At 44.5% G+C, this 21753-nt stretch overlaps 1 protein-coding gene across 1 annotated transcript; it reads left to right on the top strand.

The window, feature by feature from the left end:
* The first annotated feature begins 11284 nt into the window (after positions 1-11284).
* Positions 11285-16466, top strand: LOC120984121. Its single transcript, XM_040413289.1, has 5 exons — positions 11285-11415; positions 15004-15063; positions 15402-15471; positions 15808-15884; positions 16129-16466. The coding sequence occupies exons 1-5, from the start codon at positions 11346-11348 to the stop codon at positions 16464-16466; spliced, it is 615 nt and encodes a 204-aa protein (XP_040269223.1). The 5' UTR covers positions 11285-11345.
* The last annotated feature ends 5287 nt before the right edge of the window (positions 16467-21753 follow it).

The following is a 21753-nucleotide window of genomic DNA, read 5'->3' as shown; positions in this document are numbered from 1 at the left end:
TATTTGGACCCCATAGATTGAAATGGGAATCCTAGAGCATCACAGTGAAAACCCACAGACTTCACTGGGAGTGTTTGTTCGGCATGAGGGACCAAAGCAGTGCAAGTCTATAAGGTTTTTTCCATTGATCCATGGTCAGTAGAAAAACAAGGATGTGTGAATAGACACAAAAAAATTATGGATACTGTGACAAAACCCCTGTTTTAGGTATGTCCAGACTCGTCTGCTGTTCATGTAGTTAACCCTATTTCGCCCCTTAAATGTTCACAAACCACCTCATCTGCCTGTGACGCAGTTAGCGAACACAATGGACATTAGCGAACACAATGGATATTGCCTATGATACATTTAGCAAACACAATTTGTCTGGGTCATTGACCGCATGGAACTACACAATTTTTCTGGGTCATTGACCGCATGGAACTATGTCCAGCCCCTTTATCCAATTATCTCCAGGATAGAGAGGAGAGATTTTACTGCTCATGTGGGAGTGTGTTATATCTTACTGTATATTGATTGGTCACTGCATTTTGTGTGCCTGTTCCCCACAAGGGCCCCGTGAGAGTAACCCTTGCTGGAGGCCGATCAGATCAGCACGGGTCCGACTGTTTGAGGAGAAGGCAGCACACGTATGAGAGCTGTTTTCTCTGCTCTATTTACCGGCTTGTTGCAGAAATTTCAGTGGTGAGCAGGCAAACAGAGTAGAGAAGGCAGTGGTGGTACGAAATAACAAAAAACGGACAACCCCTACTTGGAAAACATTACATACAGCGCTACAGAACATACAGGAGAATACAGCCCCACATATGTACCTCTTACATCCAGTGATGTCTCCTCTAATGTAGATATTCTCATCCTCATCTTTTCCTGTCAGACCAGACCGCCATGATGATTTATTATTTCAACCGCGTCTCGTCTCTGAAGAGTTTAACAAAGCGACATCTTAGTTTCCTACTTTTCCATCATCTTCCTCATCTTCTGAACACCCCATCCTGCCTCCACCAATACTATCCTGCAGAAACAGTCGCCATGAAAATACTAGTACAACACACATATTGCGCCAGTACAAAAAATACCCCCTTACCTTTCAGATCAGACCCCCATTTCAAACCTCAGATGAGACCCCCATTAGACCTCCAGATCCCCATATCAGACCCCTATTAAAACTTAGACCAGACCTCCATACCCCCATTAGACCTCCAGACCCCCATATCAGACCCCTATTAAAACTTAGACCAGACCTCCATACCCCCCATTAGACCTCCAGACCCCCATATTAGACCTCAGACTAGACCTCTAGACCCCCAATCAGACCCCCATTAAAACTCCAAGTCCCCATATCAGACCTCAGAGCAGACCTCCAGACCCCCATTAGACCTAAGACCAGACCCCCATTAGACTTCCAGACCCCCCAATCATACCCCTATTAGACTCTCAGACCCCCATTAAACCTCCAGAACCCAATGTTAGACCTTAGACTAGACCTCCAGACCAAAGAATTCAATTGTTGAGTTTCCCTTTCTTCTCCTTTTGGTCCAGACCATCATGTGCAGATGTCTTTGGTCAGGAGTGTGCCACCTCCTCTGCTATATAAGAAGACACCAGGATTAATAGATGGCACACTATAGATGGGACGATTACAGATTTTACATTAGAGACCAGGAGACCAGGTTAAACCTCTGACTTCACTGATTGCTTCTGCAGTCAATCCCCACCCGCTATAACACACTTTCACACTGCCATCCTGGAGCGTTTTCTAATACGGTGCCCACTTCGGCACCAAAAATACTGTACTGCCAAGATAAAAGTACAAGAAGAAGCAGCTACAGAACTAGAAAATGATGGGGCCTAATCCAGACTTTAGACATCAAACCTCAGACCAGATCCCACCCCAAGTTAGCCCCGAATTAATGTGGCTATCTAAAAGGAGCCGTCCAAAATGAAAGGTGGAATCTGATTGGTTGCTATGGGCAACTAAGCCAGTTCTACTTTACACTAGTTTGATAAATAACCCCTTATATTCTTATGACTTTATTAAAGGTTTACCAAAAGCGGCATTCCCCTTTAAACATCACTGCTCTATAAACAGTTCTTTATTCAGACTAGATCTCTGATGACATCAGCAGTAGCAAGAAGCCCCGCCCCCTTAGAATACTGAAGCTGGGTGACATCACAATGCTGTGTCCAGGCTTCTATGTGTTGGAGAACACTGGATTCTTTTGAGGGTTAGTTGTTGGAGATGATGGATTCGAGAAGAATTGCTCTTGTATTTCTATTATTTTTTACATTTTATGTTCAAGGAAAGCCCACAAAAACACCTGCAGGTAATGGATATTATCACTGGGGGTTTATCTTACTGAATGGTGGCTGAATATTGTATTTATCCTTACATGATTACGGGTCATAGAGGCAAACCTGGCTGGTATCTCTGTGGCTTGGAGCTCAGGTTATAGGACAGTGGGCTGTGTGCGGCATTGTAGCTGAGCCCCATTTAATTTGATGGCGCTGAACTGCAATACCGTACACAACCCCTGGACAAGAGGGAGGATATTTCAGAAAGAAAGCTGCAAGGTTTCTAATCTCATACAATGGCCTTAAATGATGACATTTTGTCTGTAGCCACCACTAGTGGGCACTTACTAAATACTGATTTATTGTTATCTTCTGTCTCCCCGTGTCCCCATTTTGGGGTTCAGCTGCCGCTATCATTGATTTAATGTCTTTATTTTCCTTCATTTTTTCATGGACAGTGACTTTCCCAGGATCAGGGAGGACAACCCCCGGTCCGGACAGCGCCGGTGCAAATAACAGTGAGTAGACAATTCCTTCCTCTCCTAATTCTACTCTCATCATCCTCTACCAAGCCCTGACTGTAGTGGAGAACAGCCACTAAGCTGCTCCTTTGGGGGATCGGTCCTATAAAATGATGCTGGAACATATAATGATGTGCCCCTTATCCAGACGTTACCAGCCCACAGTCCAGCAATTACCCCTCCATGCCCAGCCAAGCTGCCAGTGCCTACCTGCTGATGTCCTCATAAAGGTCACTGCTGGCATCAGGAGGATCTAGAGATGTTGGATAATGTCTTGTAGAATATGTTCTCTATGATAACAATTGATAACGAGCATCTTGTGTCTTTATTACCAGTCATGTACCGCGTTGTCCTGCCGCTAGTAGTATTCCTATTGGTCACCGCCGTGATTATCATCTTTTGCTGGTGAGTTTCCAATTTTCTTCTACTCTACACATCACATTATTTTCTATACACTGTACTGTCTGACCTACAGGGGGCGCAGTAACTACTGCAGCCAGGTTATAATACAGGGGCCGGATGGGGCAGGGATATAATCAGGTAACCGCTTGTCCCCCCTTTCCCGATGCTGTATTATGATATAATATAGACTATGGCACTATATCCTTCCTGCCTGTTATATACTGCAGCTTTATATCTCACCCCCTGTAGTGGGGGAGGGGGGTCATGGGTATATTTTGATGGGGAACTAAAGATTGTCATCTGTACCGACTTATGTCAGGACATTTCTCTGTCTCACAGTTACAAGTACAAGGCCTGGCGCCGGCGTGAACAAAAACAGGCAGCTGATCTAGAGATGGTTCGAGTGGAGAAGCCAGGTAATAATTTCTATATAATAACATATATAAGCGGGGTACAGGCAGAGCTTAGGGTTACCTCTCATATCTGCTCATCACACACTTTGGGGTCCTTCTAATACTCTGAATTTTGCAGAATTCAGAGATGAGACAGCTCATGTCTGCTGATTAGCTGCATCACTATATTACTGCATTGCTCATAATATTAAAAGGATAGATTCTGTTATATCTACCTCCTACTGATGGTTTCCTTCTCATTTTGTAGTTGTTCAAAAACCTGTAGTGCAAATTAAGAAGAAAAAAAACATCAGACCTCCCATGGATAACATCAAGAAAGTAAAACCAATTATTGAACGAATAAAAGCTGCCAAAAAAGCGGAGGACAAGATCATTAGAATAACATCTAAAACAGAGGAGGAGACGATCATGAAGGTAACATCCAAAACAGAGGAGGAGATCACGAAGAGAACATCCCGCCTGAAACGGTTCCGTAAATGGATAAAAAAAAGTACCCAGAAGAAGAACATGGGGAAAGAAAAGGAGCGCACTAACCATCTCTGCAAATATATGACCACCTGCTGCAGTTGTCGGTCCATGGACTAAATGGAGTTAACTTATTACCATCATGCCCATTAGTTTTAAAGCCCTGAAACACCATCTACAGTGGCCATATCTGTCTGTCCCTCTGTTTGTCTGTCTGTCTATCTGTATGTCTGTCTTTCCCCCTGTCTGTCTGTCTATCTATCGTAGAATACATAGGTAGATTGAAGACACCTGGAGGGGGTGTACATCTCATCTACATTTTTTTAATGTAGGTGAGATGAAAAATCCAGGAAAGTTGGGTTTCCTCAGTAAATTTTCTTTGCTAAGGACTTTAGTAATTTTGTTTTCCGGGCCTGCATTTTTTTGGAATGGCAGGTAGGTTGGAAGTGGGACCTGTCATTCCCTCCCCCTCCAGTACATCCCCCCCCCTTCCCCACCAATTAGCCCATGTGATGTTGTTACTGGGGCATAAAACTGTTGACAAGTCCAGTCAAGGTCTGAGTCTAGGAAGGCACAGTAGCCGCAGTGGAACGTCTGTGCTCTGAATACTGTTATGTGTAAACTGATCTCTATGTGATGTCACTGTTTTGTTGCTGGACTAAATAAATCCAAGTTGCATTTTTAACCTCTGAAGCCTCTGAATGTTGTCATTGCTAACCCCCATCCCATATATACCGATCCCGACAATATCTACGCCATTAGTTGGAATGATCCACCTGGAATCAGTGACTGGCTCTTTTACTTAGTCCATACAAGCAGTACAGCAGGATCTACTGACATGAATAAGAGATCTGCTACTAGCATTGTTCCAGCTGGTTCTAGAGCCCAGAAAAGAAGCTGTACAGAGGACCACTGCCTCAGACCTTAAAGGGGTTTTCCAGCGTTAACCCCCTTTATAATTTGGCTCTGGAATATGGCATATATAAAACAAGAAACGCACTTATCTGCTCCCTTCTGCTCACTTCCAGTATTAAGGCTCCATTCATGTGTGCATATACCGATCCCTCCTGATATAGACATGTGACCACTGCAGCCAATCATAGGCTGTCACATGCTTGTATAGAGATGTGCCAAGAAGCAAAGACCGGCGGAGAATCCAGGAAGCATGGGAACTGGGATATTACTCACTCCATATGTAAGTATTACTTTGTGCATTTTTCAAGCATTCTAAGTGGTTTTTAAATAACTAAACATCTCCAGGGACACAATATTACACGTATGTTCCAGAGTGGGCATTTCTGGAATGTATTGTGGAAGATGCTGGGGAGAATGGGACTTGACTTATCAATGGAGAGTGAAATATTGGGAGGCATGGTGACTCCATGGCTGGTATGTGTGATTTACAGGATGTTTTTGCTCCTGTTGCAGGCTGTGAATATATTATATATCTGCAGGGTGTATAAGCCTATCATAGCTGATTCCGTGTCACAGTAGCATGTAGAGCAGTGGTCTCCAAACAGAGCCACGTGTGACTTTCAAATCATGGTTGAACGATTAGCTGTAGAAGCCTTAAATTATGACCATAAGCAGCGGCTACATTATTTGCAGCCATATCCTAACCCCCAATAACATATTCTGTCCCAGTTTATTAAATGGGCTGTTCAGCTTTGGAGGCCTTTCTATCAGTAACCTCCTCTTCACCCCCACGTAACCTGGACCTGCAGAGGGAAGTGTACTTACCTGCTCCCCACTGGGTTTCGGCTCCTTTGGTTCCGTCAATGCCTTGTTGCTGTCTCCGTATGTCAACATCCAATTTGATTCAGGTCATGTGGGTCACGTGACATGTCACCCATGGGTCACGTGACATGACACATGGGGGTCACGTCGCTGATGTTCAGTAATGTGAAGATTCTTTCAGAACTTTTTTTTTATTATTAAAAAAAAAACGAGTTCTCGTCTTTTCACCCAGAACACATTTGATTTTGCACAAAATGGGAACATATTCATATCTTGGCTATATCTGCTTTATTTGGACCCCATAGATTGAAATGGGAATCCTAGAGCATCACAGTGAAAACCCACAGACTTCACTGGGAGTGTTTGTTCGGCATGAGGGACCAAAGCAGTGCAAGTCTATAAGGTTTTTTCCATTGATCCATGGTCAGTAGAAAAACAAGGATGTGTGAATAGACACAAAAAAATTATGGATACTGTGACAAAACCCCTGTTTTAGGTATGTCCAGACTCGTCTGCTGTTCATGTAGTTAACCCTATTTCGCCCCTTAAATGTTCACAAACCACCTCATCTGCCTGTGACGCAGTTAGCGAACACAATGGAAATTAGCAAACACAATGGATATTGCCTATGATACATTTAGCAAACACAATTTGTCTGGGTCATTGACCGCATGGAACTACACAATTTTTCTGGGTCATTGACCGCATGGAACTATGTCCAGCCCCTTTATCCAATTATCTCCAGGATAGAGAGGAGAGATTTTACTGCTCATGTGGGAGTGTGTTATATCTTACTGTATATTGATTGGTCACTGCATTTTGTGTGCCTGTTCCCCACAAGGGCCCCGTGAGAGTAACCCTTGCTGGAGGCCGATCAGATCAGCGTGGGTCCGACTGTTTGAGGAGAAGGCAGCACACGTATGAGAGCTGTTTTCTCTGCTCTGTTTACCTGCTTGTTGCAGAAATTTCAGTGGTGAGCAGGCAAACAGAGTAGAGAAGGCAGTGGTGGTACGAAATAACAAAAAACGGACAACCCCTACTTGGAAAACATTACATACAGCGCTACAGAACATACAGGAGAATACAGCCCCACATATGTACCTCTTACATCCAGTGATGTCTCCTCTAATGTAGATATTCTCATCCTCATCTTTTCCTGTCAGACCAGACCGCCATGATGATTTATTATTTCAACCGCGTCTCGTCTCTGAAGAGTTTAACAAAGCGACATCTTAGTTTCCTACTTTTCCATCATCTTCCTCATCTTCTGAACACCCCATCCTGCCTCCACCAATACTATCCTGCAGAAACAGTCGCCATGAAAATACTAGTACAACACACATATTGCGCCAGTACAAAAAATACCCCCTTACCTTTCAGATCAGACCCCCATTTCAGACCTCAGATGAGACCCCCATTAGACCTCCAGATCCCCATATCAGACCCCTATTAAAACTTAGACCAGACCTCCATACCCCCATTAGACCTCCAGACCCCCATATCAGACCCCTATTAAAACTTAGACCAGACCTCCATACCCCAAATTAGACCTCCAGACCCCCATATTAGACCTCAGACTAGACCTCTAGACCCCCAATCAGACCCCCATTAATACTCCAAGTCCCCATATCAGACCTCAGAGCAGACCTCCAGACCCCCATTAGACCTAAGACCAGACCTCCAGACCCCCATTAGACTTCCAGACCCCCCAATCATACCCCTATTAGACTCTCAGACCCCCATTAAACCTCCAGAACCCAATGTTAGACCTTAGACTAGACCTCCAGACCAAAGAATTCAATTGTTGAGTTTCCCTTTCTTCTCCTTTTGGTCCAGACCATCATGTGCAGATGTCTTTGGTCAGGAGTGTGCCACCTCCTCTGCTATATAAGAAGACACCAGGATTAATAGATGGCACACTATAGATGGGACGATTACAGATTTTACATTAGAGACCAGGAGACCAGGTTAAACCTCTGACTTCACTGATTGCTTCTGCAGTCAATCCCCACCCGCTATAACACACTTTCACACTGCCATCCTGGAGCGTTTTCTAATACGGTGCCCACTTCGGCACCAAAAATACTGTACTGCCAAGATAAAAGTACAAGAAGAAGCAGCTACAGAACTAGAAAATGATGGGGCCTAATACAGACTTTAGACATCAAACCTCAGACCAGATCCCACCCCAAGTTAGCCCCGAATTAATGTGGCTATCTAAAAGGAGCCGTCCAAAATGAAAGGTGGAATCTGATTGGTTGCTATGGGCAACTAAGCCAGTTCTACTTTACACTAGTTTGATAAATAACCCCTTATATTCTTATGACTTTATTAAAGGTTTACCAAAAGTGGCATTCCCCTTTAAACATCACTGCTCTATAAACAGTTCTTTATTCAGACTAGATCTCTGATGACATCAGCAGTAGCAAGAAGCCCCGCCCCCTTAGAATACTGAAGCTGGGTGACATCACAATGCTGTGTCCAGGCTTCTATGTGTTGGAGAACACTGGATTCTTTTGAGGGTTAGTTGTTGGAGATGATGGATTCGAGAAGAATTGCTCTTGTATTTCTATTATTTTTTACATTTTATGTTCAAGGAAAGCCCACAAAAACACCTGCAGGTAATGGATATTATCACTGGGGGTTTATCTTACTGAATGGTGGCTGAATATTGTATTTATCCTTACATGATTACGGGTCATAGAGGCAAACCTGGCTGGTATCTCTGTGGCTTGGAGCTCAGGTTATAGGACAGTGGGCTGTGTGCGGCATTGTAGCTGAGCCCCATTTAATTTGATGGCGCTGAACTGCAATACCGTACACAACCCCTGGACAAGAGGGAGGATATTTCAGAAAGAAAGCTGCAAGGTTTCTAATCTCATACAATGGCCTTAAATGATGACATTTTGTCTGTAGCCACCACTAGTGGGCACTTACTAAATACTGATTTATTGTTATCTTCTGTCTCCCCGTGTCCCCATTTTGGGGTTCAGCTGCCGCTATCATTGATTTAATGTCTTTATTTTCCTTCATTTTTTCATGGACAGTGACTTTCCCAGGATCAGGGAGGACAACCCCCGGTCCGGACAGCGCCGGTGCAAATAACAGTGAGTAGACAATTCCTTCCTCTCCTAATTCTACTCTCATCATCCTCTACCAAGCCCTGACTGTAGTGGAGAACAGCCACTAAGCTGCTCCTTTGGGGGATCGGTCCTATAAAATGATGCTGGAACATATAATGATGTGCCCCTTATCCAGACGTTACCAGCCCACAGTCCAGCAATTACCCCTCCATGCCCAGCCAAGCTGCCAGTGCCTACCTGCTGATGTCCTCATAAAGGTCACTGCTGGCATCAGGAGGATCTAGAGATGTTGGATAATGTCTTGTAGAATATGTTCTCTATGATAACAATTGATAACGAGCATCTTGTGTCTTTATTACCAGTCATGTACCGCGTTGTCCTGCCGCTAGTAGTATTCCTATTGGTCACCGCCGTGATTATCATCTTTTGCTGGTGAGTTTCCAATTTTCTTCTACTCTACACATCACATTATTTTCTATACACTGTACTGTCTGACCTACAGGGGGCGCAGTAACTACTGCAGCCAGGTTATAATACAGGGGCCGGATGGGGCAGGGATATAATCAGGTAACCGCTTGTCCCCCCTTTCCCGATGCTGTATTATGATATAATATAGACTATGGCACTATATCCTTCCTGCCTGTTATATACTGCAGCTTTATATCTCACCCCCTGTAGTGGGGGAGGGGGGTCATGGGTATATTTTGATGGGGAACTAAAGATTGTCATCTGTACCGACTTATGTCAGGACATTTCTCTGTCTCACAGTTACAAGTACAAGGCCTGGCGCCGGCGTGAACAAAAACAGGCAGCTGATCTAGAGATGGTTCGAGTGGAGAAGCCAGGTAATAATTTCTATATAATAACATATATAAGCGGGGTACAGGCAGAGCTTAGGGTTACCTCTCATATCTGCTCATCACACACTTTGGGGTCCTTCTAATACTCTGAATTTTGCAGAATTCAGAGATGAGACAGCTCATGTCTGCTGATTAGCTGCATCACTATATTACTGCATTGCTCATAATATTAAAAGGATAGATTCTGTTATATCTACTACCTACTGATGGTTTCCTTCTCATTTTGTAGTTGTTCAAAAACCTGTAGTGCAAATTAAGAAGAAAAAAAACATCAGACCTCCCATGGATAACATCAAGAAAGTAAAACCAATTATTGAACGAATAAAAGCTGCCAAAAAAGCGGAGGACAAGATCATTAGAATAACATCTAAAACAGAGGAGGAGACGATCATGAAGGTAACATCCAAAACAGAGGAGGAGATCACGAAGAGAACATCCCGCCTGAAACGGTTCCGTAAATGGATAAAAAAAAGTACCCAGAAGAAGAACATGGGGAAAGAAAAGGAGCGCACTAACCATCTCTGCAAATATATGACCACCTGCTGCAGTTGTCGGTCCATGGACTAAATGGAGTTAACTTATTACCATCATGCCCATTAGTTTTAAAGCCCTGAAACACCATCTACAGTGGCCATATCTGTCTGTCCCTCTGTTTGTCTGTCTGTCTATCTGTATGTCTGTCTTTCCCCCTGTCTGTCTGTCTATCTATCGTAGAATACATAGGTAGATTGAAGACACCTGGAGGGGGTGTACATCTCATCTACATTTTTTTAATGTAGGTGAGATGAAAAATCCAGGAAAGTTGGGTTTCCTCAGTAAATTTTCTTTGCTAAGGACTTTAGTAATTTTGTTTTCCGGGCCTGCATTTTTTTGGAATGGCAGGTAGGTTGGAAGTGGGACCTGTCATTCCCTCCCCCTCCAGTACATCCCCCCCCCCTCCCCACCAATTAGCCCATGTGATGTTGTTACTGGGGCATAAAACTGTTGACAAGTCCAGTCAAGGTCTGAGTCTAGGAAGGCACAGTAGCCGCAGTGGAACGTCTGTGCTCTGAATACTGTTATGTGTAAACTGATCTCTATGTGATGTCACTGTTTTGTTGCTGGACTAAATAAATCCAAGTTGCATTTTTAACCTCTGAAGCCTCTGAATGTTGTCATTGCTAACCCCCATCCCATATATACCGATCCCGACAATATCTACGCCATTAGTTGGAATGATCCACCTGGAATCAGTGACTGGCTCTTTTACTTAGTCCATACAAGCAGTACAGCAGGATCTACTGACATGAATAAGAGATCTGCTACTAGCATTGTTCCAGCTGGTTCTAGAGCCCAGAAAAGAAGCTGTACAGAGGACCACTGCCTCAGACCTTAAAGGGGTTTTCCAGCGTTAACCCCCTTTATAATTTGGCTCTGGAATATGGCATATATAAAACAAGAAACGCACTTATCTGCTCCCTTCTGCTCACTTCCAGTATTAAGGCTCCATTCATGTGTGCATATACCGATCCCTCCTGATATAGACATGTGACCACTGCAGCCAATCATAGGCTGTCACATGCTTGTATAGAGATGTGCCAAGAAGCAAAGACCGGCGGAGAATCCAGGAAGCATGGGAACTGGGATATTACTCACTCCATATGTAAGTATTACTTTGTGCATTTTTCAAGCATTCTAAGTGGTTTTTAAATAACTAAACATCTCCAGGGACACAATATTACACGTATGTTCCAGAGTGGGCATTTCTGGAATGTATTGTGGAAGATGCTGGGGAGAATGGGACTTGACTTATCAATGGAGAGTGAAATATTGGGAGGCATGGTGACTCCATGGCTGGTATGTGTGATTTACAGGATGTTTTTGCTCCTGTTGCAGGCTGTGAATATATTATATATCTGCAGGGTGTATAAGCCTATCATAGCTGATTCCGTGTCACAGTAGCATGTAGAGCAGTGGTCTCCAAACAGAGCCACGTGTGACTTTCAAATCATGGTTGAACGATTAGCTGTAGAAGCCTTAAATTATGACCATAAGCAGCGGCTACATTATTTGCAGCCATATCCTAACCCCCAATAACATATTCTGTCCCAGTTTATTAAATGGGCTGTTCAGCTTTGGAGGCCTTTCTATCAGTAACCTCCTCTTCACCCCCACGTAACCTGGACCTGCAGAGGGAAGTGTACTTACCTGCTCCCCACTGGGTTTCGGCTCCTTTGGTTCCGTCAATGCCTTGTTGCTGTCTCCGTATGTCAACATCCAATTTGATTCAGGTCATGTGGGTCACGTGACATGTCACCCATGGGTCACGTGACATGACACATGGGGGTCACGTCGCTGATGTTCAGTAATGTGAAGATTCTTTCAGAACTTTTTTTTTATTATTAAAAAAAAAACGAGTTCTCGTCTTTTCACCCAGAACACATTTGATTTTGCACAAAATGGGAACATATTCATATCTTGGCTATATCTGCTTTATTTGGACCCCATAGATTGAAATGGGAATCCTAGAGCATCACAGTGAAAACCCACAGACTTCACTGGGAGTGTTTGTTCGGCATGAGGGACCAAAGCAGTGCAAGTCTATAAGGTTTTTTCCATTGATCCATGGTCAGTAGAAAAACAAGGATGTGTGAATAGACACAAAAAAATTATGGATACTGTGACAAAACCCCTGTTTTAGGTATGTCCAGACTCGTCTGCTGTTCATGTAGTTAACCCTATTTCGCCCCTTAAATGTTCACAAACCACCTCATCTGCCTGTGACGCAGTTAGCGAACACAATGGACATTAGCGAACACAATGGATATTGCCTATGATACATTTAGCAAACACAATTTGTCTGGGTCATTGACCGCATGGAACTACACAATTTTTCTGGGTCATTGACCGCATGGAACTATGTCCAGCCCCTTTATCCAATTATCTCCAGGATAGAGAGGAGAGATTTTACTGCTCATGTGGGAGTGTGTTATATCTTACTGTATATTGATTGGTCACTGCATTTTGTGTGCCTGTTCCCCACAAGGGCCCCGTGAGAGTAACCCTTGCTGGAGGCCGATCAGATCAGCGTGGGTCCGACTGTTTGAGGAGAAGGCAGCACACGTATGAGAGCTGTTTTCTCTGCTCTGTTTACCGGCTTGTTGCAGAAATTTCAGTGGTGAGCAGGCAAACAGAGTAGAGAAGGCAGTGGTGGTACGAAATAACAAAAAACGGACAACCCCTACTTGGAAAACATTACATACAGCGCTACAGAACATACAGGAGAATACAGCCCCACATATGTACCTCTTACATCCAGTGATGTCTCCTCTAATGTAGATATTCTCATCCTCATCTTTTCCTGTCAGACCAGACCGCCATGATGATTTATTATTTCAACCGCGTCTCGTCTCTGAAGAGTTTAACAAAGCGACATCTTAGTTTCCTACTTTTCCATCATCTTCCTCATCTTCTGAACACCCCATCCTGCCTCCACCAATACTATCCTGCAGAAACAGTCGCCATGAAAATACTAGTACAACACACATATTGCGCCAGTACAAAAAATACCCCCTTACCTTTCAGATCAGACCCCCATTTCAGACCTCAGATGAGACCCCCATTAGACCTCCAGATCCCCATATCAGACCCCTATTAAAACTTAGACCAGACCTCCATACCCCCATTAGACCTCCAGACCCCCATATCAGACCCCTATTAAAACTTAGACCAGACCTCCATACCCCAAATTAGACCTCCAGACCCCCATATTAGACCTCAGACTAGACCTCTAGACCCCCAATCAGACCCCCATTAATACTCCAAGTCCCCATATCAGACCTCAGAGCAGACCTCCAGACCCCCATTAGACCTAAGACCAGACCTCCAGACCCCCATTAGACTTCCAGACCCCCAATCATACCCCTATTAGACTCTCAGACCCCCATTAAACCTCCAGAACCCAATGTTAGACCTTAGACTAGACCTCCAGACCAAAGAATTCAATTGTTGAGTTTCCCTTTCTTCTCCTTTTGGTCCAGACCATCATGTGCAGATGTCTTTGGTCAGGAGTGTGCCACCTCCTCTGCTATATAAGAAGACACCAGGATTAATAGATGGCACACTATAGATGGGACGATTACAGATTTTACATTAGAGACCAGGAGACCAGGTTAAACCTCTGACTTCACTGATTGCTTCTGCAGTCAATCCCCACCCGCTATAACACACTTTCACACTGCCATCCTGGAGCGTTTTCTAATACGGTGCCCACTTCGGCACCAAAAATACTGTACTGCCAAGATAAAAGTACAAGAAGAAGCAGCTACAGAACTAGAAAATGATGGGGCCTAATACAGACTTTAGACATCAAACCTCAGACCAGATCCCACCCCAAGTTAGCCCCGAATTAATGTGGCTATCTAAAAGGAGCCGTCCAAAATGAAAGGTGGAATCTGATTGGTTGCTATGGGCAACTAAGCCAGTTCTACTTTACACTAGTTTGATAAATAACCCCTTATATTCTTATGACTTTATTAAAGGTTTACCAAAAGCGGCATTCCCCTTTAAACATCACTGCTCTATAAACAGTTCTTTATTCAGACTAGATCTCTGATGACATCAGCAGTAGCAAGAAGCCCCGCCCCCTTAGAATACTGAAGCTGTGTGACATCACAATGCTGTGTCCAGGCTTCTATGTGTTGGAGAACACTGGATTCTTTTGAGGGTTAGTTGTTGGAGATGATGGATTCGAGAAGAATTGCTCTTGTATTTCTATTATTTTTTACATTTTATGTTCAAGGAAAGCCCACAAAAACACCTGCAGGTAATGGATATTATCACTGGGGGTTTATCTTACTGAATGGTGGCTGAATATTGTATTTATCCTTACATGATTACGGGTCATAGAGGCAAACCTGGCTGGTATCTCTGTGGCTTGGAGCTCAGGTTATAGGACAGTGGGCTGTGTGCGGCATTGTAGCTGAGCCCCATTTAATTTGATGGCGCTGAACTGCAATACCGTACACAACCCCTGGACAAGAGGGAGGATATTTCAGAAAGAAAGCTGCAAGGTTTCTAATCTCATACAATGGCCTTAAATGATGACATTTTGTCTGTAGCCACCACTAGTGGGCACTTACTAAATACAGATTTATTGTTATCTTCTGTCTCCCCGTGTCCCCATTTTGGGGTTCAGCTGCCGCTATCATTGATTTAATGTCTTTATTTTCCTTCATTTTTTCATGGACAGTGACTTTCCCAGGATCAGGGAGGACAACCCCCGGTCCGGACAGCGCCGGTGCAAATAACAGTGAGTAGACAATTCCTTCCTCTCCTAATTCTACTCTCATCATCCTCTACCAAGCCCTGACTGTAGTGGAGAACAGCCACTAAGCTGCTCCTTTGGGGGATCGGTCCTATAAAATGATGCTGGAACATATAATGATGTGCCCCTTATCCAGACGTTACCAGCCCACAGTCCAGCAATTACCCCTCCATGCCCAGCCAAGCTGCCAGTGCCTACCTGCTGATGTCCTCATAAAGGTCACTGCTGGCATCAGGAGGATCTAGAGATGTTGGATAATGTCTTGTAGAATATGTTCTCTATGATAACAATTGATAACGAGCATCTTGTGTCTTTATTACCAGTCATGTACCGCGTTGTCCTGCCGCTAGTAGTATTCCTATTGGTCGCCGCCGTGATTATCATCTTTTGCTGGTGAGTTTCCAATTTTCTTCTACTCTACACATCACATTATTTTCTATACACTGTACTGTCTGACCTACAGGGGGCGCAGTAACTACTGCAGCCAGGTTATAATACAGGGGCCGGATGGGGCAGGGATATAATCAGGTAACCGCTTGTCCCCCCTTTCCCGATGCTGTATTATGATATAATATAGACTATGGCACTATATCCTTCCTGCCTGTTATATACTGCAGCTTTATATCTCACCCCCTGTAGTGGGGGAGGGGGGTCATGGGTATATTTTGATGGGGAACTAAAGATTGTCATCTGTAGCGACTTATGTCAGGACATTTCTCTGTCTCACAGTTACAAGTACAAGGCCTGGCGCCGGCGTGAACAAAAACAGGCAGCTGATCTAGAGATGGTTCGAGTGGAGAAGCCAGGTAATAATTTCTATATAATAACATATATAAGCGGGGTACAGGCAGAGCTTAGGGTTACCTCTCATATCTGCTCATCACACACTTTGGGGACCTTCTATTACTCAGAATTTTGCAGAATTCAGAGATGAGACAGCTCATGTCTGCTGATTAGCTGCATCACTATATTACTGCATTGCTCATAATATTAAAAGGATAGATTCTGTTATATCTACCTCCTACTGATGGTTTCCTTCTCATTTTGTAGTTGTTCAAAAACCTGTAGTGCAAATTAAGAAGAAAAAAAACATCAGACCTCCCATGGATAACATCAAGAAAGTAAAACCAATTATTGAACGAATAAAAGCTGCCAAAAAAGCGGAGGACAAGATCATTAGAATAACATCTAAAACAGAGGAGGAGACGATCATGAAGGTAACATCCAAAACAGAGGAGGAGATTACGAAGAGAACATCCCGCCTGAAACGGTTCCGTAAATGGATAAAAAAAAGTACCCAGAAGAAGAACATGGGGAAAGAAAAGGAGCGCACTAACCATCTCTGCAAATATATGACCACCTACTGCAGTTGTCGGTCCATGGACTAAATGGAGTTAACTTATTACCATCATGCCCATTAGTTTTAAAGCCCTGAAACACCATCTACAGTGGCCATATCTGTCTGTCCCTCTGTTTGTCTGTCTGTCTATCTGTATGTCTGTCTTTCCCCCTGTCTGTCTGTCTATCTATCGTAGAATACATAGGTAGATTGAAGACACCTGGAGGGGGTGTACATCTCATCTACATTTTTTTAATGTAGGTGAGATGAAAAATCCAGGAAAGTTGGGTTTCCTCAGTAAATTTTCTTTGCTGAGGACTTTAGTAACTTTGTTTTCCGGGCCTGCATTTTTTTGGAATGGCAGGTAGGTTGGAAGTGGGACCTGTCATTCCCTCCCCCTCCAGTACATCCCCCCCCCCTTCCCCACCAATTAGCCCAGGTGATGTTGTTACTGGGGCATAAAACTGTTGACAAGTCCAGTCAAGGTCTGAGTCTAGGAAGGCACAGTAGCCGCAGTGGAACGTCTGTGCTCTGAATACTGTTATGTGTAAACTGATCTCTATGTGATGTCACTGTTTTGTTGCTGGACTAAATAAATCCAAGTTGTATTTTTAACCTCTGAAGCCTCTGAATGTTGTCATTGCTAACCCCCATCCCATATATACCTATCCCGACAATATCTACGCCATTAGTTGGAATGATCCACCTGGAATCAGTGACTGGCTCTGTTACTTAGTCCATACAAGCAGTACAGCAGGATCTACTGACATGAATAAGAGATCTGCTACTAGCATTGTTCCAGCTGGTTCTAGAGCCCAGAAAAGAAGCTGTACAGAGGACCACTGCCTCAGACCTTAAAGGGGTTTTCCAGCGTTAACCCCCTTTATAATTTGGCTCTGGAATATGGCATATATAAAACAAGAAACGCACTTATCTGCTCCCTTCTGCTCACTTCCAGTATTAAGGCTCCATTCATGTGTGCATATACCGATCCAGAGCCCTGCAAAATGACCTCCAGCAGGCCACAAATGTGCATGTGTCTGCTCAAACGGTCAGAAACAGACTCCATGAGGGCCCGACGTCCACAGGTGGGGGTTGTTCTTACAGCCCAACACTGTGCAGGACGTTTGGCATTTGCCAGAGAACACCAAGATTGGCAAATTCGCCACTGGCGCCCTGTGCTCTTCACAGATGAAAGCAGGTTCACACTGAGCACATGTGACAGACGTGACAGAGTCTGGAGACGCCGTGGAGAACGTTCTGCTGCCTGCAACATCCTCCAGCATGACCGGTTTGGCATTGGGTCAGTAATGGTGTGGGGTGGCATTTCTTTGGAGGGCCGCACATCCCTCCATGTGCTCGCCAGAGGTAGCCTGACTGCCATTAGGTACTGAGATGAGATCCTCAGACCCCTTGTGAGACCATATGCTGGTGCGGTTGGCCCTGGGTTCCTCCTAATGCAAGACCTCATGTGGTTGGAGTGTGTCAGCAGTTCCTGCAAGACGAAGGCATTGATGCTATGGACTGGCCCGCCCGTTCCCCAGACCTGAATCCAATTGAACACATCTGGGACATCATGTCTCGCTCTATCCACCAACGTCACGTTGCACCACAGACTGTCCAGGAGTTGGCAGATGCTTTAGTCCAGGTCTGGTAGGAGATCCCTCAGGAGACCGTCCGCCACCTCATCAGGAGCATGCACAGGCGTTGTAGTGAGGTCATACAGGCACGTGGAGGCCACAAACACTACTGAGCCTCATTTTGACTTGTTTTAAGGACATTACATCAAAGTTGGATCAGCCTGTAGTGTGTTTTTCCACTTTAATTTTGAGTGTGACTCCAAATCCAGACCTCCATGGGTTAAAAAATTTGATTTCCATATTTTTTTTGTGTGATTTTGTTGTCAGCACATTCAACTATGTAAAGAACAAAGTATTTCAGAAGAATATTTAATTAATTCAGATCTAGGATGTGTTATTTTTGTGTTCCCTTTATTTTTTTGAGCAGTGGTATATATATGCATACGTCTCAACCCTTCCTCAACACCGCACATAACACTGACTGCACTTATACCGGGTGTAGTACCGCACATTACACTGACTGCACTTATACCAGGTGTAGTACCGCACATAACACTGACTGCACTTATACCAGGTGTAGTACCGCACATAACACTGACTGCACTTATACCAGGTGTAGTACTGTGACAAACCCAGCCACTGTATATTGTCATTCCTGTATGTATGATGTTATTGCATATGTGTATACCACTTTAAAGAACCAAGCGTATATATGTTTTGTGTAATATGGTTCAGGTGGGCTGTAACGTTCCTATGCTGGCGGCATGAAAACCGCCAGCATTCATGCAATTGTATTTTGTTATGTGAGGGTACCCAGATAGCCCATGTTATTGTATTTGTGTATTCTGAGTGCCATTCACCTAATGATATGCACTCAGACTTGAGCTATCTGGGGATATGTTAAATGTCTGTGTTTGCTGTGGGGGTGTGACATTGGGTGTTTGGGTGGTGAATTCTGTCCTGTTGTCTTCACATGTGTATTGGCGATTTCCCTTTGTCTTGAGAAATAATTGGATTACTCCTCGGGTGTCTCTAGGGCAGAGAGGAGGAAACCATGATGCATTGTGGGGATGTGTTGTGTCTGTGTATCCTGAGTTGCTGCATATCTGTCCTGTGTCGCAGTCTTCCTTCTGGTCCACTAGGGGGGTGTCCACCAGATGGGGACCTGCATAAATACGGGCGGGTAGCCCTCAATAAAGCGTTCCTGTTTTATATTCAACATAGAGCCTCGTCTCATGTGTATGGGGATTGCTATACGCTGTATACTCCCCTGGCTATAACTCCTAGCTCTTGTAAGAGCTTGCTCCTGGTTCCTGTCTCTGGGTTTAGGAGAGGTTCACCCACTGGAGCCTGGAGCCTTGTCATAGGTCCAGGGTGGGTAGGAGACGGCGAGACCTCCACCAAGCTTCGGCGGTTCGTGGGGTCTGCAGTGCTGACGGTGTCAGGTGGAGTGCTTGGAGTCCTCTGGAAGCACTAGGAGCCGCTATCGACGGAGGTAACCGGTCGGGGTGCTAGGCGTTCCGTTACAGTTCTTGGGAGGGAAGGATTGTATGCTGTACCGGCCTATTTGGATCATTGCCTGCTTTTCCTGTCTACAAGCGGAGACCTTGTGGATCATGCTACCCCTCCGCTACAAGTACCACACATAACACTGACTGCACTTATACCAGATGTAGTACCGCACATTACACTGACTGTACTTATACCAGGTGTAGTACCAGACATTACACTGACTGCACTTATACCAGGTGTAGTACCGCACATTACACTGAATGCACTTATACCAGGTGTAGTACTACACATAACACTGAATGCACTTATACCAGGTGTAGTACTACACATAACAATGACTGCACTTATACCGGGTGTAGTACCGCACATTACACTGACTGCACTTATACCAGGTGTAGTACCAGACATAACACTGACTGCACTTATACCAGGTGTAGTACCACACATAACACTGACTGCACTTATACCGGGTGTAGTACCGCACATTACACTGACTGCACTTATACCAGGTGTAGTACCAGACATTACACTGACTGCACTTATACCAGGTGTAGTACCAGACATTACACTGACTGCACTTATACCAGGTGTAGTACCGCACATTACACTGACTGCACTTATACCAGGTGTAGTACCACACATAACACTGACTGCACTTATACCAGGTGTAGTACCACACATAACACTGACTGCACTTATACCGGGTGTAGTACCGCACATTACACTGACTGCACTTATACCGGGTGTAGTACCACACATAACACTGACTGCACTTAGGCTGGGTTCACACTTGAGCGTTTTACAGCACGTTCATACGCGCCTTTCAAACGCTCAACACATGAAAACCAATGCTTCCCTATGGCCCTGGCTCTCACTTGAGCGTTTTACAGCGCGTTTGAAAGTGCTGAAAAACGCCTTACGCTCAAACAAGTTCTTGAGCTTCTTTGGGGCGTTCTGTCGCGCGTTTGCAGCCATAGGACACTGCTGTTAATCACACAAACGCGCGTAATACGCGCGTTGACTATGGACAAAAACACGCGACAAAAACGCGCGACACAAACGAGCAATAAAAGCGCATATCAAATATGCTCAAGTGTGAACCCAGCCTCATACCGGGTGTAGTACCACACATAACACTGACTGCACTTATACCGGGTGTAGTACCACACATTACACTGACTGCACTTATACCGGGTGTAGTACCGCACATTACACTGACTGCACTTATACCAGGTGTAGTACCGCACATTACACTGACTGGACTTTTACCAGGTGTAGTGACGCACATTACACTGACTGCACTTATACCGGGTAGTACCACACATAACACTGAGTGCACTTATACCGGGTGTAGTAAAAGACATAACAGTGACTGCACTTATACCAGGTGTAGTACCACACATAACACTGACTGCACTTATACCAGGTCTAGAACCACACATAACAGTGATTGCACTTATACCGGGTGTAGTACCGCACATTACACTGACTGCACTTATACCGGGTGTAGTACAGCACATAACACCGACTGCACTTATACCGGGTGTAGTACCGCACATTACACTGACTGCACTTATACCAGGTGTAGTACAGCACATAACACTGACTGCACTTATACCGGGTGTAGTACCGCACATTACACTGACTGCTGCACTTATACCAGGTGTAGTACCGCACATTAAACTGACTGCACTTATACCGGGTGTAGTACCACACATTACACTGACTGCTGCACTTATACCAGGTGTAGTACCGCACATAACACTGAGTGCACTTATACCAGGTGTAGTACCACATATAACACTGACTGCACTTATACCAGGTGTAGTACCACATATAACACTGACTGCACTTATACCAGGTGTAGTACCGCAAATTACACTGACTGCACTTATACCAGGTGTAGTACCACACATTACACTGACTGCACTTATACCAGGTGTAGTACCACACATTACACTGACTGCACTGATACCAGGTGTAGTACCACACAGAACACTGACTGCACTTATACCAGGTGTAGTACTGCACATTACACTGACTGCACTTATACCAGGTGTAGTACCGCACATTACACTGACTGCACTTATACCAGGTGTAGTATCACACATAACACTGACTGCACTTATACCAGGTGTAGTACTGCAAATAACACTGACTGCACTTATACCAGGTGTAGTATCACACATAACACTGACTGCACTTATACCAGGTGTAGTACCGCACATAACACTGACTGCACTT

Source organism: Bufo bufo, unplaced genomic scaffold (assembly GCF_905171765.1).
Source record: "Bufo bufo unplaced genomic scaffold, aBufBuf1.1, whole genome shotgun sequence".
Taxonomy (NCBI): Eukaryota; Metazoa; Chordata; class Amphibia; order Anura; family Bufonidae; genus Bufo; species Bufo bufo.
The sequence above is the reverse complement of the archived record's forward strand: the minus strand, read 5'-3'. Positions and strand labels throughout refer to the sequence as shown.